This window comes from Setaria italica, chromosome III (assembly GCF_000263155.2).
Source record: "Setaria italica strain Yugu1 chromosome III, Setaria_italica_v2.0, whole genome shotgun sequence".
Taxonomy (NCBI): Eukaryota; Viridiplantae; Streptophyta; class Magnoliopsida; order Poales; family Poaceae; genus Setaria; species Setaria italica.
The window spans coordinates 14,569,818-14,596,413 of record NC_028452.1 but is presented as its reverse complement, the minus strand read 5'-3'; the positions used below and the strand labels follow the sequence as shown (position 1 = coordinate 14,596,413).

Sequence of the window (26,596 nt, the reverse complement as noted above, 5' to 3'; positions counted from 1 at the left end):
TCGGACAACTTAATGCCTGTATATAAAATGGATACGGTTTTGGAGCGCGCTTAGTAGTGTAAGCGCTGCTTTCGCACGAACTTGTTCCAAATTATGTATAAATCTTAAACGTAGTCTACCTTCATGTCCTATTACATTAGTGGTTTTTTACCGTCGAGTAGGTTCACTTTAGCCGGTCATATCCCATGATCGGACTCAGTGATGGTACAGTAAACATTTGCTAATGATGGATTAATTAGGCTTAATAGGTTCGTCTCGTTGTTTAGCCTCCACTTATGTAATGGATTTTGTAAATAGCCTACGTTTAATACTCCTAATTAGTATCTAAATATTGATGTGACGCTTGCTTAAAAATAAGCAAAGGAACCAAACGCCCCTTAAGTTTAAAGGGTGTGTGGCAGCCTGGCAGGGTCGATGGCAGTGGCGAAGAAGAATGGAAGAAGAATGGGATTCGGCAATTCGTAGCTAAGGCCATGTTTAGTTACCCCCAAATTCCCAACTTTGGCACTATGCAAAAAGAAGATTCCCCATCACATCAAACTTGCGGTACATGCATGGAATACTAAATGTAGACGAAATCAAAAACTAATTGCACAATTTTGTTGTACTTTGAGAGGCGAATCTTTTGAGCCTAATTAGTCAATGTTTGAACAATAATTTACAAATACAAACAAAATGCTACAGTTGCGCATTTATGGTAAAATGCTAATTTGGCCACTCCCAAATTAGGAACTAGGCCTAAGTGGACCGGAGACCGAAACTGCGTTGCCGCTTTCAGGCTCTAGCGCAGGAGGGTGTCAGTAACGCAGATTTGTTTACACGACATGGCGGCCGCCGGTTGCTCGGCGCTCCCAAGCCGTGCGCAACAGGTCCATGACGTCCTTTGTGAGGCCCAGCTCGGAGGTAAGCAGAGTGGCGAGGACCAGGTCATCGAACGCGGCCACAAGGAGCTTGGATCGCCTCATGAGGAGGGGAAGAAGAAGGTAAGGGTAAATATGACTTTTCCCATTAATCTCATGCTACTGTAGAGCACCGTATTAGCAAAAGGATAGGTATGGTAAAAACGAAAGTTGAGGGACTAAATTGGCTAATCTGGAAGTTGAGAGATGAACTTCTATTGTACACAGATTGTTGCGGTCCAGACCCCACGCATGACGCAACACAACAACTGCTTCAGCATGAGGCTTCAGCATACGAAAGGCACACTGGCATGCTCATCGCTGCAGTAAAGGCCGGGCTGCTGCGTAGTGACCCCCTGCTTGGCCAGCAGCTCCCGCGCCCTGAGCACCAGCTCCCTGCTCGTCACCGCCCCGTACTTCTTCGTTGTTGAGCAAGCATAGGACACGCCCTCCGCCGTGGTCGCGTCCCCGGAGGTCTGGTCCGTCTGGCACCCGCTGATCAGGACGCCGTTCCGAGGCAGGGGCACGCTCGCCGCCGTGCCGGCGTAGACCTCCTTGACCTTGACGCTGCTGCGAACCTCCTGTCCCGAGGCGGCGGCCCGGCTGCGCGTTTCCGCCTGCCCCAATTCGTCTCCCTCCAGCAGCTCGCCGTCCTGCCGGAGCTTGCCTGCCGCCATGACCTGCGCGAACTTCTTCAACTTGGCGCTCACGTCGTCGCCGAAGTGGCGGAACAGCGTCGTCCGGATCGTGCCCACGCCGACGCCGTCCTCCCGGTGCTCTCCCTGAGCATCTCGATGAACGCCGGGAGAGGCAGCGATCGACTTTTGACGCTGGCGTGTGTGGTTACCTTTACCTCAGCCTTCGTGTCCAGCTCGGCTCCGTTGCTCTGGCTGCGGCTGCTCTGCTGGAAGCCACGGCGGTGGAGGTGGATGCTTAGGGACTCGAACGCGCCATGGACGATGCCTAGGAGGGACGCGTAGAAAGGTGGCCGCGTTTCTCGCTGGTCCGGGTGCTGGTTTTTGTTCTGACGAGTGCTGTTACCAATCTGCTTCTTGGCCTTGTCGATCAGGCCGCCACTGTGGCATGAGTCTGATACTATGGTTAGAGGCATCCATCAGGCACTTTCGCCACGAGCTCCTTGAAATCTTGGTCTGCAGTGGATACAAGAAAATTAGTGTCAACTGACAAGTGTGTAACTCATCATATACACAAATGGCACAAGCAGACTATGGCACGATAAAATGGTTCGCTGGGATTTGGGCAGGTTTCTCTAACGTTGAAGTCCCGACTGACATGCAGATTCTAGCATGTTTACCTGATCAAGCCTTTACTTGGCTAAACCTAGCTTGATCTAAGGGATGCAGCCACTATTACATATAACCAGAAATCTATGGTCCAAACCCGTTTGGTTCACTCTGCTTATTTTTAGTACCCATCACATCGAATGTTTAGATACTAATTAGGAGTATTAAACGTAGACTATTTACAAAACCCATTATATAAGTGGAGGCTAAACGGCGAGACGAATCTATTAAACCTAATTAGTCCATGATTTGACAATGTGTTGCTACAGTAAACATTTGCTAATGATGGATTAATTAGGCTTAATAGATTCGTCTCGCTGTTTAGCCTCCATCTGTGTAATGGGTTTTATAAATAGTTTACGTTTAATACTCCTAATTAGTATCTAAATATTCGACGTGACACATGCTAAAAATAAGCAAAGGGAACCAAACGCCCCCTATGTGTACTTCATTAATAAACATTGTGACTTTGTAATGCAATAACAAAATATTGCTCCCTTCCTTCTCAATAGGTGTTTCCTGAAATGTGCATTCAAACTTTAGAAACTTTAACCACTATCATTCAAGTAAGTGTCAAAAATTGTCACGTGAAAATGATGCAGATAGTATATTTTGTCATGAAAAATACTGTCAAATAACTGCATTTTACTAGATGCAGATAGTTTTTAAGCTTGGGTAAACCTCAAATCGTATTATTATTTATCAGATGCAAAAACAAAGTGCACCAACTCCCGTTTGATTCCCAGCTAATGAGTTGAGACAGAGCTAACAACAAATGAAAAGGCACACCAGCGCGCAAAGGAGAGCCGGACCTTTGATGAGGTTGCCGTCGCCGGGCACGATGCACTCGTCGTACCCGGTGTCGTCGTCCTCCCCGGTCTCGGCGGGGAGCTGCAACCCGTGTCCGCTGTAGTGGAAGAAGAGCGTGTCCCCGGGGCGGGCGTCCCCGACGAGCCGCCGGATGTTGGCCCCCGTGGGCGGCGGCGTGGACGTGTCGGCGTCGGCGAGCACGCGGATGTCTGCGGCGTCGAAGCCGAAGCGGTCGACGAGGCACCGCCGCATCCGGGACACGTCGTTGAGGCAGCCCCTGTATTTTTCTTATTTTAACCCTTTCAAATCTAATTTTTGAAAAATAACTCACGTCAATCTATATTTCCAAAACTAGTCTTTTTGATCACGCCAAACTCTTTAGTGCGACTAATACTTCAATCACCTCCTTCAATCACGCCACCTGGTTTGACATGACTAAATTACTACTATAACATGTGTGCTGATATGAAATGGGATTAGTCACGTCTCTATAGAATTAGTCATGCCACGTGCAATAGTAGGACTGTAGTCACGTCAAAATGCATGGCGCGATCGAGCCACACGGATGGCGCAGCAAAAGCTAGCACGGGCGACGAGACTTGGGCCTGCTGAGTGCTGACTGCTCTCCGTCTTCTCTAGCACGGGCACCGAGGCTTGGGAGCTGCTGTGCTCTCCATCTTCTGTCTCCGCATGCTGCAGGCGGCCTCTCTTTTCTTACCAGGGTGCATGCATGCACGGCCTCTCTCTCTCTTCTTTCTCTCTCTGAACTGGAGTACATACATCATACGTGTGCATCATTTTCTTATAGGAACTGATGGTACTCACGTATCAATTAAAACCTTTTTCTTATAGAAAGAAGTAATGGTGACTGGTGTGATGCATTGGACCGTTAACTCTTTTTACCAAAATAACGAACAGCCCGTTCACTTCAGCTTATCAGCCGGCTTATCAGCCATCAAACAGTATTTTTCGCTCATAACAAATCAGCCGTTTCAGCCGGCTTATAAGTTCAGCCGAACAGGTCGAAAATGTATTTTCCAATTATACGTGCCTTTGTATATATACTATTTGCATAATAACTACTTATACGATAGAGTTGCTATGGTGTTGATATTTAAAACTGGCACCACAATCACATTTAGGCCCAATTATATGGGACCAAGGCCGATTGGATCATCCACAATCCATCAAATACAATTTTTTTTATCTTTTTTACTTTTCCCCTGTTCTAACTTTTTCGTTAGAGGACATCGTAATTGGCCTGTCGAGACTACTAGGGCAAACCGTTGGGATTTTTAACCAGTGTTTGCACACAAGGTGCTCAAGTGCGTGAGGCGCCGGGAATCAACATCACTGCTTGTTTGCCGGCCATCGTTGTATTTTCTAATTATATGTGTCTTAGTATGTACACTGTATTTTTTTCATATATGATCCGTGAAAAAAAGGAAATATTTTTTGACCTTGCCCATACTTGCATGTCCAAGTGTCCAACCAAATTCAACGTTATGAGATTAGGGATTATAGTCAGAGATCTTAGAGTTGGCGCAACTAAAAATATAAAAGCGTTTAACATCACAAATGCATATAGTCATGGGAAAAAAGAATCAACTTCAAAATGATTTAGATGGATATGCAGAAGCATATGATTTCCTTGTGCATATATACAAAGTGGTAGAGGCTGCCAAACAAAAAAAAATGAGGCGACCCGCAACACCACACTGTCATGCATGCATACACTATGGAAAGAAAAGAGAGGCAAGCCTGCGGAGAGAGAAACGGAGAGCAGGCAGCAGCTCTCATGCCTCGGCGCCCGTGCCATTTTTTTTCTGCGCCAGCAGGTGGCTCGGTCGCGCCGGCGTGACTGCGGTCCCGCCATTCCTACTCCATATAACAATATAGCAATGGTAGCACACGTGCTATCGTAGTAATTTGATCATATCAAATCATGTGACGTGATTGAAGTATTAGTCACGTCAAATTATGTAGTGTGATTGAAGTATTAGTCATGTCAAAGGGCTTGGCATGACTAAAAAGATTAGTTTTTGGAAATATAGATTGGCATGAGTTATTTTTTAAAAAAATAGTTTTAAAAGGTTTAAAATAAAAAAAATCCAGCCCCTCAGCTCGTCGTCCCTGCCGACGTAGTTGATGCCCACCAGCACCGCGCGCTTCCGCCCCATGGCGGCCTGCCCCATCGTCTGCGTGCTGCGTGCATGCGACGCTGGGGGTTCCGCGCTTGGCTGTTACTCCCAGGCATGGGGCAGGCACCACCATTCCGGAGTATTACGGTGGTGGCAGCTGGAATGGGGCTTGATCGGGTCGGTGTTGCGACGAGCGGATCGTTGTCTTGTCTCGTCCGTTGCCGTTTCTCGTCGGTGTCGATCTGGCAGCTCGTGCGTGGGTTGGTGGAGCTCTGAGCGCGAGTTGCAGGTGCTCGTTGCATTCCCCCGGCATTTGGAATTCGCTGGTGACGCGGTTCAGCGTGAGCTCAGATGCAAGTTGGGCTAGCGTAGGTTACATGCAGAGCGCGAGTAGAGTAAAATATACTCCTATAACACAACAAGCTAAACATGTCATTATTTGGAGGCCTCCTATGCATCGGCTGTCAGCCCATAAGGTGCTCAGCATTTTGTATTCTGCCTATTCAACGTCGTGTTTTAAAAACGGAGGGAACGTGTGGTTTATTGGAGAGTGTATAAATTAGTGACCATACCATCCCACCCCCTCTGTCCTGAAAAGAATGCAATTCTAATTTTATCCTAAGTCAAACTATCCTAAGTTTGACCAAGTTTATATAAAAATGTACAAGAGTTTATGATACCAAATAAGTATTACTAGATTTGCTACAAAATATATTTTCATAATATATCTATTTTGTGTCATAAAAGTTGATACCCTTCCTCGTAAATTTGATCAAACTTATGATATTTTGACTGAGGACAAGACTAGAATTACATTTTTGGGACGGAGGGAGTGCTTGTGATGGATATTACTGTAATCTTTTTGTCACCTAGATCCGCCTCTGAAATAGAGTTAACAGGTCCATGACAAATGCAGCTTTATAGTCTGAAATGTTTTTTGAGAAATTTAAACCAAATGTACCGATAAAACAACTCATTCCCATGTCTCAATGAAAGCGTAGCCAGCAGCCCACAACACTCCATAGACAGTAAAAATGTACAAAGATTGCAGTACATAACCAACGCTTCAGCATATGAAAGCCACACTAGCGTGCTCATCGCTGCAGTAAAGGCCAGGCTGCTGAGTGTACCCCTGCTTGGACAGCATCTTGCGCGCTTTCAGCACCAGCTCCTTGTTCGTCACCGTCCCGTGCTCCGCGAGGATGGTCTGGATGGCGTTGCTGAGCGCGCCGTAGGAGACGCCCTTCGGTGTGGTCGCGTCGGCAGAGGTCTGATCGGTCTGGCACCCACTGATCAGGACGCCGTTGCTTGGCACCCTAGCCGTCGTCCCGGCGTACACCTCCTCCTCGCTGTGCACCTCTTGGTTCATGGCTGGCTCGAGCTGGTCTTGCTGTCCTTCCAGCTTGGCTTTCAGGAATTCCTGTGCCAGGGCGCCCATGAAGCCCATGACGCCGCCGTGCTGGCCCTGCTGGAGCTTGTTCAGCATGACCTTCATAAACTTCTTGACCTTGGGACTGGCGTCATCTCCGAAGAGGTTGAAAAGCGTCAGCCGGATTGAGCCTACATCAATGTCATCCTTCCCAGTCTTCTCCTTGAGCATCTCGATCAATGTCGAGAGAGGTAGCGATCGGTTTTTGACATGGGCATCTGCTGCGTCGATGTAGCGTGGCTCCTCATCACCATCATCCCCGTCGTCGCTGTGCCGGTGGCCACGGTGAGGCAAGTGGATTCCTTGAGACTCAAACACGTCCCGGACAGTCTCTTTGAGGAATGCACGGAAGCTGGTACCAGAATCAGACCGCTCTTCTAGTTCCCGGCGCTGGGTCTGGTTCTGCTTGGTACTGTGCCCAATCTGCTCCTTGGTCTTGTCAAGTAGCCCACCACTATGGCATGAATCAGAGACTATGGTGAGCAGACAGCCTTCGGGGACTTTTTGCACAAGCTCCGTGAAATCTTGGTCTGCAGTGCATAAAAGAACCTTAGTTACTGCTCTACCTCCACGAATGGGCACCCAGAACACTGTAATCAGGCACAATTTGTTTCTGACATGTATTTAAATAGATTTTCTTGGTCTACATTGCGCACATTCTACAGTTAACAAACGGTCACTAACATATTAGTCTGACTTCGTTCTTTTCTATGGTGGAACGATCACTTGAAGAGATCAGTTTCAGACTTTGAGGAATGCATTTTCAATTCTCAAGCTAGAAATTTACTATGCAGTATTGCTCTGGTAAATTAACCTTAGTCACATGGGTTTACTACACAATCCGAGAACCTCATATTAAAATCAAAATCCTAGGTATGAGGCTGTGATATTGGCCTAAAATAATATCATGTCTAACAGCAAAAATGTTTGATGCAATATGAATTCGTAGTCACGCAGTAAACAATCCAATCCAACCATGACTCCCCCACCTGAAAGCTTTACCACTGATCCCGAATAGAAGGCCGGCGGTAACGGATGGCGTCATGGCGTTGAGCCACAATACGAAGTTGTGAAGTCATAAAACGTAAGAATCTGACCATTAATCTCGTAAAATCCCACCTACCAATTCGATCCCCATTTCTCGATTGTTCCTACCCACGATGGCAGCAGCAGGAAGCACAAGACACGAAAGTAAATTTCACCTGTGATAAGATTCATGTCGCAGGGCACGATGCACTCGTCGTACCCGGTGTCGTCGTCCTGGCCGGTCTCGGCGGGCAGCCGCGTGCCGTGCCCGCTGTAGTGGAAGAAGAGCAGGTCCCCGGGCCGCGCGTCCCCGACGAGGCGCGCGAGCTCCCGCCGGATGTTGGCCCCCGTGGGCTGCGGCCCCCCGGAGCCGTCGTCGACGAGGACGCGGATGCCGGACTCGTCGAAGCCGAAGCGGTCGACGAGGCAGCGGCGCATGCGGGCGACGTCGTTGTGGCAGCCCTTGAGCTCCGCCTTGGTGCCCGGGTAGTTGATCCCCACCAACACCGCGCGCTTCTCCCCCATCGTTCCCCTTTTCCGGATCCGGTGGCGCGCCGATCGGCCGCCGGCGACGGTGGGGCGAGGCGACGCGGCGGCGCGATGAGATGAGATGAGGCGAGGCGAGGCGCGGCGCGGGGCGTTCGAGGAAGATGGTGGTGGCTGCCTGGCTGGTGGGGCTTAGGACTTTAGGATGCGGCGCCGAGCTGTCTATTGGCCCCCGTGCCTATCTGGCAGGCGTGCTGGGTTGGTGGGAAGGGTTGTGGTTGTGGTTGTGGTGGTGCCGTGATAGCCTGCCTGATTGGTGGGTCATCGTCGCTGTCCGCGGTTTCCAGCGACTTGGCGGGCTAAAACAAACGTGTTTTGTCTGCTTGTTTGTGTGTGTGTGTGTGTGTGTGTGTGTGTGTGTGTGTGTGTGTGTGTGTGTTTAGGGGGGCTTGTTTGTGTGTTGTTGCTTCGCGATGGTGGTAACGAACGGCATGCGGTGGGGTGTGTAGGCCGGCCTGGGGCCTAACGGATTTCTCAATGTATTTGGTGGGCTTTGCGGTGCTCCAAAAATACTTGATGGGCCTAAGCCTTTTGAATTTGTGCTTTAATTTGAAATAACCACTGGCTGGTTGGCACAGCCCAGCTCCGAAATCCAGTTCGGGCTTGTAGTTTGAAAAAATAACAAAATGGTTAGAATATTTATTTTTAATTTAGAGCCCTGTTTGGAAGCCGGTTTTGCATAAAAAAACCAGTGTAAAATACCAGCCCAAAACTTTTTCAGCCGGATGTCAAAAGCCTGCCTACCGTGACATCGAATGTTTAGACACTGATTAGAAGTATTAAATATAGACTAATTACAAAACCAATTGCACAGATGGAGACTAATTTGCGAGACGAATTTATTAAACCTAATTAGTTCATGATTTGACAATGTGATCCTACAGTAAATATGTGCTAATGATGGATTAATTAGGGTTAATAGATTCGTATCGTGGATTAGCCTTCATTTGTGTAATTAGTTTTATAATTAATTTATATTTAATCCTCCTAATTAGTCTCCGAATATTCGATATGACATTCATTTTACTCCGGACTAAGATCCAAACAGGTCCACACTGGTATTCAGCCCTTGCACCTGGAAAAAATAATCGTCTCCTCAGCCCACGCTAAAATTACAACGGAAGTCGGGGGATGCTCATCCTCTGCTCGCTCATTGCCGGCTGCCGCCGCTAATCCCCGCAGGGCGCAACTACAGTGGTGTGCTCTCCTTTCCTCCATGGACTTGGTTCCCTCTCTTCTTCTCCTCCATCCTCTCCGTGGATCCCCATTCCCCGTCTCAATTCACACCACGGCGCAGCTACGGCCTGATCTGTGCCGGCATCCTCGATCCGACGCCGTGATGGCAACTGCGAGGCCGCCGAACATCTCAAGCGGTCGATCCAACCGCCGCCGGCGATGCCGCATTGGGACAGCGAGCACATCAGGCCATCGATCTCATGTCGCCGGCAGTGGCGAGCCCGTCCAGCACCGCGTACGTCGTCCTTCTCCAGCGGCCTTCCTCTATGTCCCCCTGCACAATCAGATTCAACAAGTAGCAGCAGACACCGATATGCCAATCTCTGGAAGCAGCAGCGGAGAATCACACGATCCTTGCAATGTTGTTGATTTTTGTCTATGTCCTGATCATTATTTTGCTTGTGCTCTGTATGATGTCAATTTTAATTCAGAAGCTCATCTGAGGCTCAGCTGCAGGGTTTGTTCCTATACAAGCAGCCAATTACAAGCGGGAATAGATACAGGGGATTTCTAGTGCACAACGAATTACAAGTGTTTAACATCACGTTTGTAAAAATTTGCCGAGTTGCCAAACAGGCCCTTGGCCGCAGGGAATAGATTCTGAATTTCTCGGAGCTACCAAAACCTAGCTCTAAATGATCAGTGAAAAGACGGATTCCTTCGATCAGCGACGCCCAAAACGCCCCTGTTTCATCAATGCTGAGGGCTGGGTAGTGGAGAAGTGACTTTTAATTTGGAATCATCAGACACCATCTTCATCAGACACGATTGTCACGACTGCTTTAATCCGGAGACGATCGCAATTCTCCGTTGATTAATTATATCGTGGAAGGGTACAGCTTTTTAAACCCAACGACTGAACTGAGGTCATAACACCTGTGTCCACCTTATCTTGGTAGTTTGATACTGGAAACGGGAGAGCATGCGGCCATGTTGGATCACGTCGATAGATTGGGCAGAGAGAATCCATTCTGCGTGCGCGCATCTACTTCAACCAAGGTCAGACGAAAAAAAATATAAGAAGAATAGGTGCTCCCGTGATATCTTAAACAAGAAACTCACGAAGAATTCGGACTGGTTGCGTTCCATGAAGAGAGAAAGCAAACTCACGGATGGATCCGACACCAAGGGTTTGTTTGATAGAGCTCCATCTAATTCTGATTCTCTACGGAAGCTGATTCTGATAGAAGTGATTCTATAAGTGATTCTCTTTTATTCTGCAGCATAAACTCTTAAAATCAGTATGGAGAATCACTTCACAGAATCAGGAGAAGCTGCTTTTTTTTTTCACCTCCCAGCCTCTTAGTTCATTTCAGAGAATCACTTTACAGAATCAGCAGATAATCACTTCTCTCTATAAAAAATTGTTTAACAGAGCTACTACTGAATTCAGTCGAGAATCAAACCTCAGATCAAATTCCTATTCTTTTCATGTATCGTTAATTAAGAGATAGCAAAAGCAAGCCTGGTCGATCTCAAAGATGATAAGTTGTTGATGATGACGATATCTATCAAGAAGAACACACTCTGCCACGCACGATGCACATCGACATTTTTGAAACTAAGCAAACAAACGAGAGAAAGACAACCGCGCACACATGAGCACCGGAGCTTCACGAGGCGCCGATCGGTCGAGAGCCACCAGCGGCCGCTACCCCTGCTGGCTGCCCTGCCCCTGTGGTATCTTGGGCGTGCTCATGCAGCTGGACGACGCGGACGCCGGCGACGTGGGGAAGGAGAAGGACGCCCGCCCGCCGACCCGGGACGACAGCGACCGCCGCCAGTGCGAGAAGGACGACGACGACGCCCTCGGGGCGCCGGCGTTGGCGGCGTTCCGCGGCGGTGCCGACGACGCCGACGCCCTCCTCGGCGCGACGCCACCGCTGGCGGCGCCAGGAACGGGGGTGGCGCCGCCGGCAGAGGCCGCGGCGGACGGCGACGCCGGCCACCACGTGGAGAGGGACGCGGACGCCCGGAAGGTGACGCGCTGGGACTGCGACGCAGCAGCAGGCACGTCATTGGGCGCCACCGCGCTCCTGCGGCTGGCGCTGCTGAGCTTCATGGCAGGCGGAGGCCGCAGCGACTTGTTCTTGGAGCGGCCGGGCAGGTGGAAGCACGCGCACTTGAGGACGCCGCCGCCCGCCGCTGGCTCGGTGGCTCCATTCACCACCTTAGGACGCCGCGGCGGCGGAGGCCGCGCGCTGCTGGTTTGCCGAGTCAGTGTCCGGGGCGCTAGGGGAACATTTTCTTTGGCAGATGCCATTGGTGTGGCACTCGGTGGGCTACTGGGCTTAACCGAAGGAACACGAAGGGTTGTTCTCACAAGCTTGGCGAGGCTTATATAGTGAGAACTGATAACCATAGATGCTCGTGTTTTTCCTCTGTTTTACGAGAGGGCCGGAGCTCTTCTTCGTGTGACCGTGTCTTGCTTTTTTTAGGCAAAAATATCCAGCATCTGAACGGTTTATTATTTGCTTGATTGTCGTCTAGTTAGCTAGCTAGGAAGTGGCCGGCATGCATCTGAACGCACCCCCGGAAGCTGGAAACCATGGAAGAAACAGAAATTCCTGAGTGCATCACCGATGGAACTGGGCACAAAATGTTAGAAAAAGAAACGTTCGTCGAAAACATGCTTAGAGTTTTAGAAGCTTAAACTTTATACAGGCCCAAGTCTATGTTCTACATTCATATAAAATTTCAAGTTCAAACTCCAAAGGGGAAAAAGAGGGAAAACAGTACAAGAAAGATTTTTGTCTCAAGGTCAAGGTGCAGTAATTGCCCCTGAATTCATCCTTTTCATATCTTTCTAACTTGATCGAATTCGTTTTTATTTATTTCATGCACGTAGAACATGACCCTCTGCCTGGATCCCTGCAGAGTTTTTCTGATGAATTTGTGCTGTTTCTAACATTTGTGCCATTTTTCCCTATGGTTCACCTAGAGATTCAAGGGGAGGTGCGGTTGAAATGCGCGGCCCAATTTGCCAAATGTTACTTGTCCAACCGATGCAGCAGAGATCTCTGTTCTGAATCCTGAAAAGGCACACATTTTGGGTCCACACGATCCCTTTGCGCCATAGTGATTGGTTTTATCCATACTTTCTAGTATACTAGTACGAACTAATCGGTATTCCAAAGTCCCTTTCTACATCGTTCTACCATTGCAACTTGTTGACAGGAAAGGTTCAAGGCGTGTTCTAGAGGACTAGGACGAATGCTAATCTTACTTTGACCACAATCGATGGAGTGTCTATTCTGGTCCGAACTCCGAACAAGCCGATCTTCAACACAGCGCCATTAGTAAATGATGATTGTATGATCGACCTAATGATTGACTGTTTCACGACAAATGTAGGGTGGTGGGCTGGCGGCTGGCCTTTGGATAGGACCAAGGAATGAGCTTAATCAAGAGCATAAACTGGCTGTTATTGGTAACACACTCCTCCTTATGAGCTGGATGCACTTCTCTGCCGGCTCTTCCGGTCATTTGTTTTGGTGGCATGTGGCTTACGCGCGTGCGGCTTGTTTAGCAGGTACAAATGGCAGCTAGCTCGAAATACTTGTATACTGCACAGTCGCTGTAAGGAGTTTTGGGCCGTGAGCCCATAACATGCAGTAGCGATGTAGCCCGGAATATGTATGGGCCAAACGCGTGCATGCCCAGAAGCTAGCCCAACTTCAGCCCAGCCCAACTTATGATACCCCCACATTTTTTTTTGGGTCTGACACCTTTTCGAATTCCGCAGCGCGAGGACGGAACCCTCGCACCGTTTCAATTTCCCTCCCAAACAACCCCCAAATCTCCAAATCCACGCTCCCTCGCAGCCATTTCAACTTTCCTCGTAAAATCCTCCACCAGCGGCCCGCCCGTGCCCTCTTCCTCGCCGCCTCGATTCCGCCTCTGCGCTCGCCGAGGGAGCGCGGGGGAGCGTCGGGCGGCCGTCGGTCAGCTGGGAGGGTGACCTCGACCGCGCCGCTGGGCGGCGGCGGCGGCGGGCCGCGCTCGGGAACCTCGCGGTCCCTCGCTTGCTGCTGCATTTTCGAAAAGCGAGATGGCCATGGAGACCTCCCCGCCGCAGTCGCCGGCGCGGACGCCGGGCAGGGCGGCGAGGCCGCGGCTGTTCATCAAGGAGATGGTCCTCCGCAACTTCAAGTCCTACGCCGGAGAGCAGCGCATCGGCCCTTTCCACAAGGTCTCTCTCTCTATCACTCACTCACACATCATGTTTCGTTTTAGATTTAGAAACCCTAGGAGCAAAGTTTGTATCGTTGTAATAAACTTACATCGACCTGTGCCTATGGAGACCTAATTTACTCGTGCCCTATGTTATAACTTAGGTTTGCTGTCCTGCTCCGGTTCCAATTTATGTCATTGTTTGCCAAATAAATTATAATATGGTAGTTGCTTATGGTTCCTGAACGGTGATCAACATGTGAATCTCATAAATCTCGTTGAAATTTCTGTAGCTAGGATTGGTTTACCTGTGTGTGTACGCGCTGCTTAATTTCAATCCCTAGTGTACTGTTGACAGTGTTGCCATTGTTTCAAGATGTGTTTTAGTTGTACTATTGTTACTGCAAATCACATTTGCTTGTTTGTGATTGTGCAACTAAAATAGGATTTGAACTTGCTGGAGGAGAGGTTTTCCATTCAGTTTAAAGATTTCGTTACAATTATTCCTGCATATGAGAAAGTATCTATTTTAAGTTATAACCAAACACATGGTTTAGCTTTCACCTGCTTAGTACCTTTACCTTGTGAAAGCTATGATGTTCAATTAAAGTAATGGGTCCTTAATCCCTGCAGAAAAGTGTAACAATGCACATAAAAAAGCAAACAGAATCTAAATGTAGGTTCACTAAAAAATACCAAATTTTCTGAGGATACATAATATTTTGGTTCTCGATCATAATATGATTGGGTCCCTGATCATGGCCCCCGTTGAGGAGTTCTGGACTTCTGGGTCAGGTCGTTTGATTCTTTTAAACAGGCGCGTAAGTAAAATGTCTCTAAGGGTGTGTTTGTGGGTGTTTGTAAGACCCCTTTCTTCTATGAATGCAATGATACACGCTCTTCTGCTAGTTTGAGAAAAAAATTCATAATATTAGAAACAATTGTATAGTCAAACCGCAAACTAAATGTAGCTCTTCCGGATGCAAAAGTTGCATGCTAATGTCATGGATTAGTGCTCACATTCAATAGGATCAACATCATTCCATTCCTTTTTTTTCCTCCAAATTTACTTATTAAACAGTGATTAGAGACAAAAACAATACGTAGAAGATAATTTCTTTTCGTGATTGCAGAGCTTCTCAGCTGTTGTTGGGCCAAATGGCAGTGGAAAGAGTAATGTCATTGATGCAATGCTCTTTGTGTTTGGGAAGCGTGCAAAGCAGGTTGGTGTTGTTGCTTCATGTTGACCTTTTCTTTTACTTTTTGATGGTTATCACTACATTTGTTATTCATTAAGTTGATCTCAATGGCAGATTTTATGTTGTTTGTCCTATGCCAACAAATTATCTCATTTGTTATAACCTATCCAATAGGTTATTCTAGCATGACACTAAGTCTAAGTTACCACAATAATTTAAAAGGTTGAGAGTAATATTCTGCCATTTTTTTTGGGTTTGTTACTTTGTATATGAGATAAAAATGAGCTTAAGTATTGTTCTAGTACCCAGCACATTGATACTTCAATAGTATTAATCCTCTGGTTTGCAAGTAGTCTGTGTTTTATAGTTGACAATTTAGGGTCCTGTCTATACTAAATGTATTCACTTCTTTCTCTTTGGCTGTTACCTGCTTTCTCTTTGAAGTTTACATAAATAATGCAAATTCACATATTCCCTCATAGAGGTGATCTAATTCATCATTAGCTATACTAAGTGTATTCACTTCTTTCTCATTGGCTGTTACCTGCTTTCTCTTTGAAGTTTACATAAATAATGCAAAATTCACTCATAGAGGTGATATAATTCATCATTAGCTATTATCATAACTTGGATTAACCTATCGTCCTATCCATTTGCTTAGTTCCAGTTACATATTTCATTCCTGACTAGTTATTGCATTAACTGCAGATGCGCCTAAACAAGGTCTCGGAGCTCATACACAATTCTTCCAATCATCAGAACCTGGACAGTGCTGGTGTTTCTGTGCATTTTCAAGAAATCATTGACCTGGTATTGTTTGAGGCTTGACTTGAGTATTCAGCATTTCTTATTTGTAGCGACATAATCCTTTTCCTTTCTGTAACTGTAAGCAGGATGATGGAAACTACAGAGCTGTCAATGGTAGCGACTTTATCATATCAAGAGTTGCTTTCCGTGACAACACTTCTAAATACTACATAAATGACCGTGGAAGCAATTTTACTGAAGTAACTAAATTGTTGAAGGGCAAGGGAGTTGACCTTGATAATAATCGCTTTCTCATCCTCCAGGTTTTGTGCGTTCTTCACATGTTACTCATGAATAACACAAACAATTCAATTGTAGTTTGGAGGTTACTGTGAGATTTGGTTTCGTCAATTACATTTCCACCTGTGTTGCATAGCTTTTTTGTTTAAGCCTGCATGAATTTATTGTGCATCTATAATGCACAATTCCAATTATGTTTTCTGTATTTATAATTGCATAACTTCTGAGTTGGGCACTATACAGGGTGAGGTTGAGCAAATATCCCTAATGAAACCAAAAGCTCAAGGTCCACATGATGAGGGTTTCCTAGAATATCTTGAAGACATAATAGGGACGAACCAGTATGTTGAGAAAATTGAAGAAGCTTACAAGCAGTGAGTTCTGTAACAGTTTTTTAACGCTTCTTGTCATAACTAGTGATTTCTATCTATTTTTCCAATATTTTAATTGCTTGCCTTGCCATGGATCTATTAGACTTGAAGTGCTCAATGAAAAACGAACTGCATCAGTGCAGATGCTAAAATTGGCTGAGAAGGAAAGAGACAGTTTAGAGGTGCTGATCTGAGTGTTATTATTTCACTATCTTTGTCATTTAACAGTTGAACACTACTAATGGAGTTATTTTCCTGTAGAGTGCAAAAAATGAAGCCGAAACATACATGCTGAAGGAACTTTCACTTTTGAAATGGCAAGAAAAAGCAACCAAGCTGGCTTCTGATGATGCTATCTCACGTGTTGCTCAGTGTCAAGAGAATGTGGCAGATCTGGAAAAGAATCTTTCCTCTGAAAGGTTATTTGTTACAGATGGACAGTGCTTTTTCTTTTTACATTACATGTTTTCTGAGTAAGCATCTATTGTAATCCAGGGAGAAGATTCAGCAGAATTCTCAGACTGTGAAGGAAATGGAGTCTATTTATAATAAACATGTCAAAAGGCAAGAGGTATTGTCTCAACTTAAGTTTCTGTAACCTAAACTATGATTGAATGAAGTTCATTTATTTCCTAATTTGAAGGTTAGAGAAAGCATGTTATTTTTTACCAGAAGGTGCCTCTATTTTTATTTGTCATTTTTATCTCTTTAGGACCTTGAGAATAACATGAAGTCCTGCAAGGATCAGTTTAAAGAGTTTGAGAGGAAAGATGTAAAATACAGGGAAGATTTAAAGCATCTTAAGCAGAAGATCAAGAAGCTGGAGGACAAAGCTCAAAAGGTAATACTTAAATGGTTTCAGTTGTAACTAGTGTAATTGGAGCAACAAAGACTATTGTTTCACCTACATCTTAATACAGGATATGTCAAAACGTGATGACTCAACAAAAGAGATGGAGGAATCATCAAATCTTATTCCACAGCTGGAGGGAAAGATACCCAAATTGCAGGAGCAACTTAATGAAGAAGAGAAGGTGTTAGAGCGGATAAAAGAATCCTCTCGAGGTGAAGTTAGCCTTTTTTTCCCTGCTCATTGAATTATTATGTGTAATAACCAAACTTTTCCCTTTTGTAATGACAGAGGAAACTGAGAGACTCCGTGCTGAACTTACTCAAGTAAGAGCTGAACTTGATCCATGGGAAAATCAAATTATTGAGCATAAAGGAAGGTTAGATGTTGCGTCTGCTGAGAAAGAGTTGATGAAACAAAAGGTAAGCCTTCTATACACCTCGCCATCTTTTTTTCTAATTGGAAACAAGAAACCTTTATCAAGTCCTTCAATGCGCTTTACGTATTGTTAAGCCACTTGGCTGCCAGTTCACAGATATTCGATTCCTATTTGTTTTTGCCATTCCAACCTCGACTTATCTTGTCAGCGTACAACAAGAAATTTAGAATTCTGTGTGACATCGTCCCTGCAAGAGTTCCAGAAACAAATCTACTTAGCCTTTTAGTTTGTTTCTTTGAGTCATTAGTGACATACGATTTTACCAGTTTTGGCTCCATTGCATTTGAACTTGATCGCCGGTTTTCAGCATGACGGAGCTCAAGCAGAATTAGCTGATGCTCAACACCAGATGGAAAGTATAAAGGAGAAAGTTAAAGCAAAGGATTCATACATCATAGAGCTTCAAGAAAAAATTGAGAAACACCACGCTGAAGCATCTGAAGCTCGCAAAATTGAACAGGTAATTCACTTCCAGCTTGATCTGACCATTTATCCCCCTGGAACCATTAAGTTTGGTCATCACTTATTTGTGGTGTATGCTAAATCTTCTGTATGTATTGCTCGCCAAATTTATTGCAGGAATGCCAAAAACAGGAGGATTCACTGATCCCTATGGAACAAGCAGCAAGGCAGAAACTTGCAGAGATGAAAACCACAAGGAATTCTGAGAAGAATCAAAGCACTGCTCTGAAAGCAATTTTGCAAGCCAAGGAATCAAATGAAATACAAGGCATTTATGGCCGGCTAGGTGATCTTGGTGCAATTGATGGTAAGATGTACTTTCTCTCTACGCACAAAATAAATGATATCCTATAATGTGTGTTGTGACATTATAGGTTCGATAACATATGTTAGGTGCAATACCTGGATCGAACATGCTAAACTATTATGGGAAAATTTGTAATAAATAATAATTTCTGTAGCATTAAACTTCAATTACGAATGTATGTCTTGCTCTTGAATTTTGACCAATCTCTGCTTCATTTACGAATCTGTGAGTAACATTTGCTTATCCCTGTTTAGAATGAGATGGAATTAGCTTGACCCAATGCCTTACATCCAAATAAGCCCCTATAGTGGAATGCTTTTACCCCATGATAATGTGTTACATATGGTTGTTGATCCACACTTCTAGAATATGCTAGATGACACCGATTTTGGTAAAAATAATTAAGCACAAGTATCTGCATTTTGTTTTTACAATGCCTAGGCCAGTGCTTGTTTCTTGATATCAGTGCCGGAAGATCACACAGATTAGTATTTATGTGTGCCAGAATTAGCTAAGTCCCCAATCTCAGTTTTATAATGAGTTCATAAAATCATGGCCACCAAGGTCTAGGAGATAACTATATTTGCTCTAAGCCGAGAATGTCAATGTTAATACGCAATTATAAAGTGATGCTGACTGAGAGCTTGGTATGGAGTTCATTGTTAAAAGCATTTCTTTATCTTAATTTTATTACTAAATGTGCTGTGCAGCAAAATATGATGTGGCCATATCAACAGCAGCTACAGCTGGGCTTAACTATATTGTTGTTGAAACAATAAATTCGGCCCAAGCTTGTATTGAGTTACTACGTAGAAGGAACCGTGAGGAAACCGTAACTTGTTTGATCCTGGTAACACTTTGTTTTCTTCTTCCTTATGTGTTATTTTGATTCAAATTTTACATTTTAATTTCATTGTTTTAATTGGACCCCTATATTTTACAGGAAAAACAAACACACCTTCTCCATAAAATTAAAGAGAAAGTAAAAACACCTGAAGGAGTTCCACGCCTCTTTGATCTGGTAAAGGTTAAAGATGAGAAGCTGAAGTTAGCTTTCTTCCATGTCTTGGGGAATACTGTTGTTGCAAACGATCTTGACCAGGTTGATCCTTGAATTTATTTGTTCTTCTGCTATTTCCTCCTGAATTAGGTGCTTGTAATTGTTATTTGCGCTGCTATCTTTCACAAAAGTATTCATTTGGCTCCCTTATAGATTCAAGGGAACTGTTATTAATGATGCGTCCTATTCTATTTCCAAGCGATGATTGTTGCTTGTGCTGCTAATATTTGAAACAGTGACAATAAACACCTGTGTTTTTCAGGCTTCGCGAATTGCATATAGTGCACCCAAGGAGTTCCGTCGGGTTGTTACCCTGGGTGGTGAACTTTTTGAGAAGTCAGGTACCATGAGTGGTGGGGGTAACAGGGTACAACGTGGCATGATGGGAACAGCTATCAGAGAAAGCATTTCAGAAGAGGCTATTAGAAAAGCTGAGAATGAACTTAACAACCTAGTTGACGAACTCAACAGGTTGCGTGAAAAAATGAATGCTGCCAAAAAACACTATCGGTCCATGGAAGAAGCTAAATCCCGTCTTGAAATGGAACTTGCAAAAGCTAAGAAGGAGGTACGCAAACAAGCAACATCCTGCCTGCCTTCAAGTTGGTTGTATCTGGAGCCTTGCTCCGATTATTATTTTTTATATATTTTCTCTTTTGAAATAGGTTGAGAGTATGAATGCACAGTACATTTACAATGAAAAGCGACTAGATTCCCTGAAAGCTGCTTCACAACCCAAAGCTGATGAGGTTCGCAGAATGAATGAGCTGGATGGCATCATATCTAGTGAGCAAGTTGAACTAAATAGACTCACAAAGTGTTCGAGCAAACTTAAAGATCAGGCAAGTGCCTTTACATATCTTATAAGTCTCATTTCTACTTCCAAACCATATTTAGCTACATTGTGTCTTTTTCCCTGTCATTTGCATTAATTTGACTTTAGCGTGATCATACGCTAAAAGAAGCCAACTGTCCAAGTTCAGAACTCTTCTGTTTGAAATCGTTGTGAATGTGTCAAATGTGTCTACCAATATTTTTGCACTTACCTGTAGTTGCTGATGGAACCTTGCTTTGCCACCTTAACTTTGTTGCCATAATATATCAGGCTTCAGAACTTCAACAGAAAATTGAAAATGCTGGGGGGCAGGTGTTGAAGGACCAGAAGACAAAAGTTGCCAACATCCAATCTGTAAGCATTTGGAATTTCTGCTCGTATCCGTTTCTTTGTTTTGGTAGTCTGTTTTTATGGTTTCATTTTCCAAATGTCAGGAACTTGACAAAACAAGCTCAGAAATCAACCGACACAAAGTTAAAATAACTTCAGGTGAGAAGTTGGTGAAAAAGTTAGCCAAGAGCATTGAGGAGTCCAAGATAGATACAGAAAAACTTCTTGCTGAAAAGGAGAAGATGATGTCTATTTTCAAAGAAATTGAGAAAAAAGCTTTTGTTGTTCAGGAACAGTATAAGAAAACACAGGAGGTATTTGTTCAGTTGCATTGCACTCTAGGCTGGGTCCTGACCCCTCAGATTGTATTTACACTTTCTTATCAGGATTTTTCTATTTGTTTTATCTTTTAGATGATAGACAATCATAAGGATGAGTTCGACAAAACTAAGGAAGAATACAGCAAACTAAAGAAAGCACTGGATGAACTGAGAGCCTCGGAGGTATGTAAATTACACTGTCAAGTGTTAAGGCCTTAATTAATTCTACTGTATTGTTTCTTTCTACAACTTTTTTTGTTTTACTATAAAACAGGTTGATGCTGAGTACAAATTGCAAGATACAAAAAAGCTTGCCAAGGAGTGGGAAATGAAGGTGAAAGCATTCAGGAAAAGGCTCGATGACATTCAGACAAATCTTGCTAAACACATGGACCAGTGCGTATAAATGCTATTGTTTTCTGTAACTTTGTGACTTGTTTGTTTTCTGTAGTTTCTTCTAATTTTTGACTTTTCAGGATCCAAAAGGATGCTATTGATCCTGAGAAACTTAAAGTGACACTAAGAGATGAACAACTCAATGATACATGTGACATGAAAAGGGCCATGGAGATGGTGGCGTTGTTGGAAGCTCAGCTTAAAGACTTGAACCCAAACCTGGATTCCATAGCAGAGTATGAATGCATGAGATATTGCTGACTAAGCATTTTTGTATCAATGATTTCATTATTTCTCCTTGCTGAACCAGGTACCGCACAAAGGCTCGCTTGTACAGCGAACGTGTTGATGAGCTAAATGCTACCACTCAGGAACGTGATGATCTTAAAAAGCTGCACGACGGGTTAAGGAAGAGAAGGCATGTATTTTTTCCTTTAATTCTACTTTTGAGGGCCCTTGAATTTCATTAGTTATGTTTGCCAATTTGTGTCTCTTACCTGCATTATATATTATTTCAGGTTAGATGAGTTCATGGCTGGATTCAACATAATATCTTTGAAACTGAAGGAGATGTACCAGGTAATGAATACATATAGCATCTCTATTTTAATTTATGCACACATACCAAGAACGCATAGACAGCATAATAATACAGTGAGATTAAGCTTTGCTCACCCTTTTAAATTAAATCTGATAACTCTTTCATTGCTCTTTAATATTAAGGGATGGGGTGGGAAAAGAATGGAATCTTGTATTAATAATCTCATTTACCAAATGTCTGAAACTACAATTATGAACAAAACAAATCTACACTGCGGTGATCAAAGGGGAGAGGATGCCTGGTGACTTTAGCAGACAATTTCAACAAGGCTTTGCTAGCGGTCTAGCTGTATTGGTTTTATCTTATGGGGGTGTTGCACTTATTGAAATGAATTTTTGGTAACAATATGTTGTCAAAGTAACTCCAACTCTTTTTGGTTTCAGATGATTACTCTTGGAGGTGATGCTGAACTGGAACTTGTTGATTCCTTGGACCCATTTTCAGAAGGTGTTGTTTTCAGTGTGAGGCCTCCAAAGAAAAGCTGGAAAAATATTGCCAATCTATCTGGTGGTGAGAAGGTATTTTCTGTTCTTTTAGATTTTTCAGAATGTTCTTTTAGTTTTGACAGGCAAGGATGCCACCCTCAAATTATTGTCCCAAGTTGCTGTTGTCACATGATTTTGCGATTAGAGAATAGAGACTGATTAAACTTGATACATAAGTTTGTTTCCAGATTGTTTATCAAAATGAGTTCTGGCAATGATGTTCTATTTGAAATTTGTTAGTATATTGTAAGATATCAGAAACATTGCCAACATTACTTACAGATCTCTGTCTGTCTTGTTATGGTGAAGATGCTGTCGTCTAAATTCCAGATATAAGCCAACAACTGCAGTCCTTGCTATAGAGGCTAGAAAGTGATGTTGATATTGATCTATGTGCTTGGGTTAGTCCCATTCTGGGATAAGGCAAACCATAATTGTTACAGGGAAATACTAACTATGAACATCTGTATCGGGATTTGTTAAAACTTAAAATGGCAGTACCATTCTTTACGTTAAAAATAACATTGCAACTAAAAAGCAGTGAGTGCTTATACTTAGTTATTGAAAATTCAATACTATATGTAATGAGCTATTTAACATGTAACACATGCTAGATGTGAGCGAGAGGCAATGCTATGCCCAGACACAAAGCATCCCATCTCCCCTGACTGGTTCACCAGCACCGATGAATGCCTTGTCAACAACTATTCATGTTAGTTGCATGCAATTTCAATTTGTGTGCATACTTGATTTAATGTAAATTATAAAAGTAAATCCTTTGCATCTAGTCTTTTCATTCTATTGGCATTGTTTTAAGAACTACTTGACATATAACGTAGCACTAGATGTGTTGATGGTTGGGCCATTCACTGCCTACCTCACTTGCATCCAGAACTTCTTTCCTTCCATTTTTCTCATGTAAATTACTTGAAAATTGTAAAACCGATGTCTGTCTGGAGTAGTACTGTTTTTGAAGTGCTTATCGTCCTGCAGACACTTAGTTCGCTGGCTCTGGTGTTTGCCCTTCACCACTACAAGCCTACTCCCTTATATGTTATGGATGAGATTGATGCTGCGTTGGGTAAGTCTTGTGACCCTTCTCTTTTCTAATGCTGTCTGTCATTCCAAGAGATTGATGCATTTGTCTCCTACAGACTTTAAGAACGTATCAATTGTGGGACACTATGTGAAAGATAGGACCAAAGATGCCCAGTTCATCATTATAAGGTACTTACCCATCAGCTCAGTTTCCAAGTGTTTCTTTTGCCAATGCTTCACTCTTTCTAGAAAGGTAGTTGTACAAACATTCATCCGTATCTGATACACGCAGCTGGCACGCGGATGCAAAGTAAAACTTACCTTTGCACGATTTGCTATGGCCAATGTAAACTCACGTTTCATATCTGTCACTCTCTTTTGCAGCCTGAGAAACAACATGTTTGAACTAGCCGACAGGTTGGTTGGCATTTACAAGACAGACAATTGCACCAAGAGTATAACGATCAACCCTGGTAGCTTTGCCGAGAGCATGAAGGTAGTGTAGTGTTGTCCTGTGGGAGCTTCAGCTAAATGTAATCTTTTAGTGCCCGCATGGAACCGAGGTTCCTCCGGCATTGTGATTTGCGATGCAGTTTGGGAAGTTTTATGATATTGTAAATTTAGGATCGAGACATTTGGTCACCTGAGATGTGACTGTATGTATATATATATATATGTACTTGTTGATGTACGAATTGGGATTCGGGAGTGGATAACTACGCTAACTTATTCAAGCATTTCGTTTCAGACAGCTCATTTTCTCCAACGTTAGCTTGGATAGTTGGATGACTCTCGGTCCTGTTTTGCTTCTACTATTATTTGTGTCCTGTGTAGCCTTGTGGATACTAACTAAGCTTTTGTCGTAAAAATACTTTTTGATGATTTTAAATTTTGAAAACATTTCAATAAAAATGATTGGAAAACGTAATAGATTTATACATGTCCCAGAGATATTTCATTAACTAGTTTGGCGTAAATGGTGGTATGTGCCCAAGTAAGTACCATAAGATTTTTCATAAAATATACTTCTATTTCAAATTCTGGTTGTTTTGACTTTTTTTATATACGTGGCTTTTGCTTACATGAATCCGGCTCATGGCTTCCGCACAAGTTCTGGACTTTGGTCGGGATTGCTACACCAACATTTTTGCTTGATCTACAACACCGTGCATATAAGGATATATTCCTTCCGTCCCACGAAGATTATTCATTTATAAAATTTTAGATAATATAGTAGTAATGCTAAAGTTCAAAGTACCCTTAATAGCTCTTTAAGCGGATGGATTACCGAATAGAATTAATTATGCATGCACGTTTGTAATAGTTGTCAGATCTATTAGCCTTCATTATTTAGCGAGTCTAATTCAGATATCACGAGTCTGATTCAGATATCGATAATGGGAGTAAATGATTGATTCGTTAACTAGGTCAGCTTTCGTTTTGAAGGCTAAACACGTTTTGAAGGCTAAACACGCCGTCATCGGGATGGAGGGAGTAACTCCTAAATAACGTCATGCCGTTACTACAAGCTGACTCCATCGCGGCGGTACTTACGATCTTTATTCGATCGAGCACCACGATGATAAGAATGATAGAACGTCAGGATTCAAGGACAGCAAACACACACCCGACGTGCACCGGCGGTTCGGCTGGAGTTCCATCACGTAAAAGCGTCTCTTTCTTTTGAGAAAGAAAAGCGCGCTGCCGGTGAGTCACCAAGCGAGGGAAAATAAAGATGAGAAAACAAGAACAAGAACGAGACGAGAAAAGCAAGATTTCCTTAAATAGCTATATCTACAACCGGACACATGTTCTCCACTCCCCCATGTTGATTTAGCCTCGCTACTCGCTCACTCCTACCGCGTGGATCATGATCCCCCGCGCTCGATACTGATCTACCTCTACGACTCTACTCCATGCGCGTCCGTGGAGATCAGAGATCACGACCCGAACAGCAGCGACGGCGGCGGCTCGTTGAGGTCGAACGGGAGGGCCTTGGGCCCCGTCCGGAGCTCGAGCGCCGTCGACGGCTGCGAGGCGGCGACGTCGGCGGCGCCCAGGAGGGACCCCACCGGCGACGCCACGGCGGCCTCGTGGTGCAGCCAGGACGGGAGGGAGTAGATGACGTGCCCGGGGTGCTGGCGGCCCATGCCGAGCCCGCCGAGCTGGTGGCAGCCGGGCGGCTGCAGCATGCGCAGCAGCTGCACCGGCGGGTCCCGGCCGCGGCCCCCGGCGCCGCCGTCGCCGCCGAAGTTGAGCCTGGCCTTGGAGCCGCGCAGCGCGACGGCGGCGCGGTCGTAGGCCATGGCGGCCTCGACGGGGGAGTCGTAGGTGCCGAGCCACACCCGCGTCTTCCGCCACGGGTCCCGGATCTCCGCCGCGTACCGGCCCCACGGCCGCTTCCGCACCCCGCGGTAGTGCGCCTCCACGCGCTGCTGCTGCTGGTGGTGTTGGAGGTGGTGGTGGTGGTGCTGGTCCCCTCCCCCGACAACAACGCCTCCGACAACAAGGCCTCCCGCCCTCGCCCCACCGTCCCCGACAGCGCCGCCTCCGTGCCCACCACCTCCCCCTCCCATGTCCCACTCCATCTGCATCTCTCTCACGCACACACGCACGACGCGCCGTCCGTCCGAGGTTGGCCGGGCAGCTGCTTGGTTGCTTTGCTCGGTCGTCTCGGCAAGCGGCATGGGAGGAGTGGTGGTAACTCTTTATACTGCCGGGTGCCGGCCAGGGCGCCGCGCGCGCTGGCTGGCTGGCCGCTGCTGCGCTTACTAATGGCCGCCCCCGCGCCGCGCCTCGTGAAACGGGGAGGGTGGGTAGGTTTCTGGGCCTGGGGCTTTGAGGCTGTCGCTGACCGCACCCGGGCGCGCGCGCGCACGGCGTCATGAATCAGCCGCCGCGCGACTTGACGCCTTGCGGGGCCGGCCCCACCCCGCGCCGCGACTGGTCTCGTCTAGTAGCCTACCGCGTGACGCCAGCCCTACCGCACCGAGCAGGCGAGTAGCAGCAGCGGCTGCCAGCCAGAGGCCCAGAGCACGGACGGACGCCTCGTCCTGTCGTCCTGTCACCCCCGCCACCGCCCCCCTCCTGCCGTACCGCGCCTGCGGCACGCGCGGCCGCACCCGCACGACTCAGGCACGGGTCACCGAGGCACTGAGCCCCTGCACGCTGGACGACGGTGTTACTGGATGTGGCTTGAATATGCCAAAAGATTAACGAGAATATGCAATAGCTCCCTCACAAAAGTAAACCAAATCGTAAAGGTTGGTCCACGAAGGACGTTGCGGATTAA

At 45.3% G+C, this 26,596-nt stretch overlaps 5 protein-coding genes across 5 annotated transcripts; 1 reads left to right on the top strand and 4 right to left on the bottom strand.

Moving 5' to 3' along the window:
• Positions 1-1,186: 1,186 nt before the first annotated feature.
• LOC101779846 (metacaspase-6-like) lies at positions 1,187-5,193 on the bottom strand. Its single transcript, XM_012844486.2, is given in 5 exon segments — positions 1,187-1,665; positions 1,668-2,006; positions 2,009-2,050; positions 3,016-3,300; positions 5,130-5,193. Coding segments are annotated over 5 exon segments (1,209 nt in total).
• Positions 5,194-6,041: 848 nt separating this feature from the next.
• Positions 6,042-8,317, bottom strand: LOC101764435 (metacaspase-5). Its single transcript, XM_004961574.3, has 2 exons — positions 7,786-8,317; positions 6,042-7,113 (listed from the first exon to the last, which is right to left on the bottom strand). Exons 1-2 carry the CDS (start codon positions 8,132-8,134, stop codon positions 6,221-6,223), a joined length of 1,242 nt encoding a protein of 413 aa, XP_004961631.1. The 5' UTR covers positions 8,135-8,317; the 3' UTR covers positions 6,042-6,220.
• A 2,725-nt stretch (positions 8,318-11,042) lies between these two features.
• LOC101779455 lies at positions 11,043-11,654 on the bottom strand. Its single transcript, XM_004963621.1, has one exon. The coding sequence runs from the start codon at positions 11,652-11,654 to the stop codon at positions 11,043-11,045; it is 612 nt and encodes a 203-aa protein (XP_004963678.1).
• A 1,545-nt stretch (positions 11,655-13,199) lies between these two features.
• Positions 13,200-24,055, top strand: LOC101764025 (structural maintenance of chromosomes protein 4). Its single transcript, XM_004961573.3, has 28 exons — positions 13,200-13,583; positions 14,698-14,787; positions 15,472-15,573; positions 15,657-15,833; positions 16,054-16,184; positions 16,285-16,363; positions 16,443-16,600; positions 16,677-16,752; positions 16,894-17,022; positions 17,102-17,246; positions 17,323-17,453; positions 17,778-17,930; positions 18,050-18,239; positions 18,950-19,089; positions 19,183-19,341; positions 19,562-19,867; positions 19,965-20,141; positions 20,405-20,488; positions 20,569-20,778; positions 20,878-20,967; positions 21,059-21,180; positions 21,261-21,416; positions 21,491-21,598; positions 21,699-21,759; positions 22,165-22,299; positions 23,260-23,347; positions 23,421-23,493; positions 23,689-24,055. The coding sequence occupies exons 1-28, from the start codon at positions 13,443-13,445 to the stop codon at positions 23,807-23,809; spliced, it is 3,732 nt and encodes a 1,243-aa protein (XP_004961630.1). The 5' UTR covers positions 13,200-13,442; the 3' UTR covers positions 23,810-24,055.
• Positions 24,056-25,062: 1,007 nt separating this feature from the next.
• Positions 25,063-26,146, bottom strand: LOC101763626 (ethylene-responsive transcription factor 8). Its single transcript, XM_004961572.3, has one exon. The coding sequence runs from the start codon at positions 25,989-25,991 to the stop codon at positions 25,245-25,247; it is 747 nt and encodes a 248-aa protein (XP_004961629.1). The 5' UTR covers positions 25,992-26,146; the 3' UTR covers positions 25,063-25,244.
• Between the last annotated feature and the right edge of the window lie 450 nt (positions 26,147-26,596).

Excerpts from the sequence above, each read along its gene's own strand:
- LOC101763626 (XM_004961572.3), bottom strand. The coding sequence starts at position 25,991 with ATGCCGCTTGCCGAGACGACCGAGCAAAGCAACCAAGCAGCTGCCCGG.
- LOC101779455 (XM_004963621.1), bottom strand. The coding sequence starts at position 11,654 with ATGGCATCTGCCAAAGAAAATGTTCCCCTAGCGCCCCGGACACTGACT.
- LOC101764435 (XM_004961574.3), bottom strand. The coding sequence starts at position 8,134 with ATGGGGGAGAAGCGCGCGGTGTTGGTGGGGATCAACTACCCGGGCACC. Across the intron at positions 7,114-7,785 it reads CGACATGAATCTTATCACAG|ACCAAGATTTCACGGAGCTT; the intron begins GTGAAATTTACT and ends TATGCACTGCAG.
- LOC101764025 (XM_004961573.3), top strand. The coding sequence starts at position 13,443 with ATGGCCATGGAGACCTCCCCGCCGCAGTCGCCGGCGCGGACGCCGGGC. Across the intron at positions 16,185-16,284 it reads ATTGAAGAAGCTTACAAGCA|ACTTGAAGTGCTCAATGAAA; the intron begins GTGAGTTCTGTA and ends TGGATCTATTAG. Across the intron at positions 17,023-17,101 it reads TGGAGGACAAAGCTCAAAAG|GATATGTCAAAACGTGATGA; the intron begins GTAATACTTAAA and ends ATCTTAATACAG.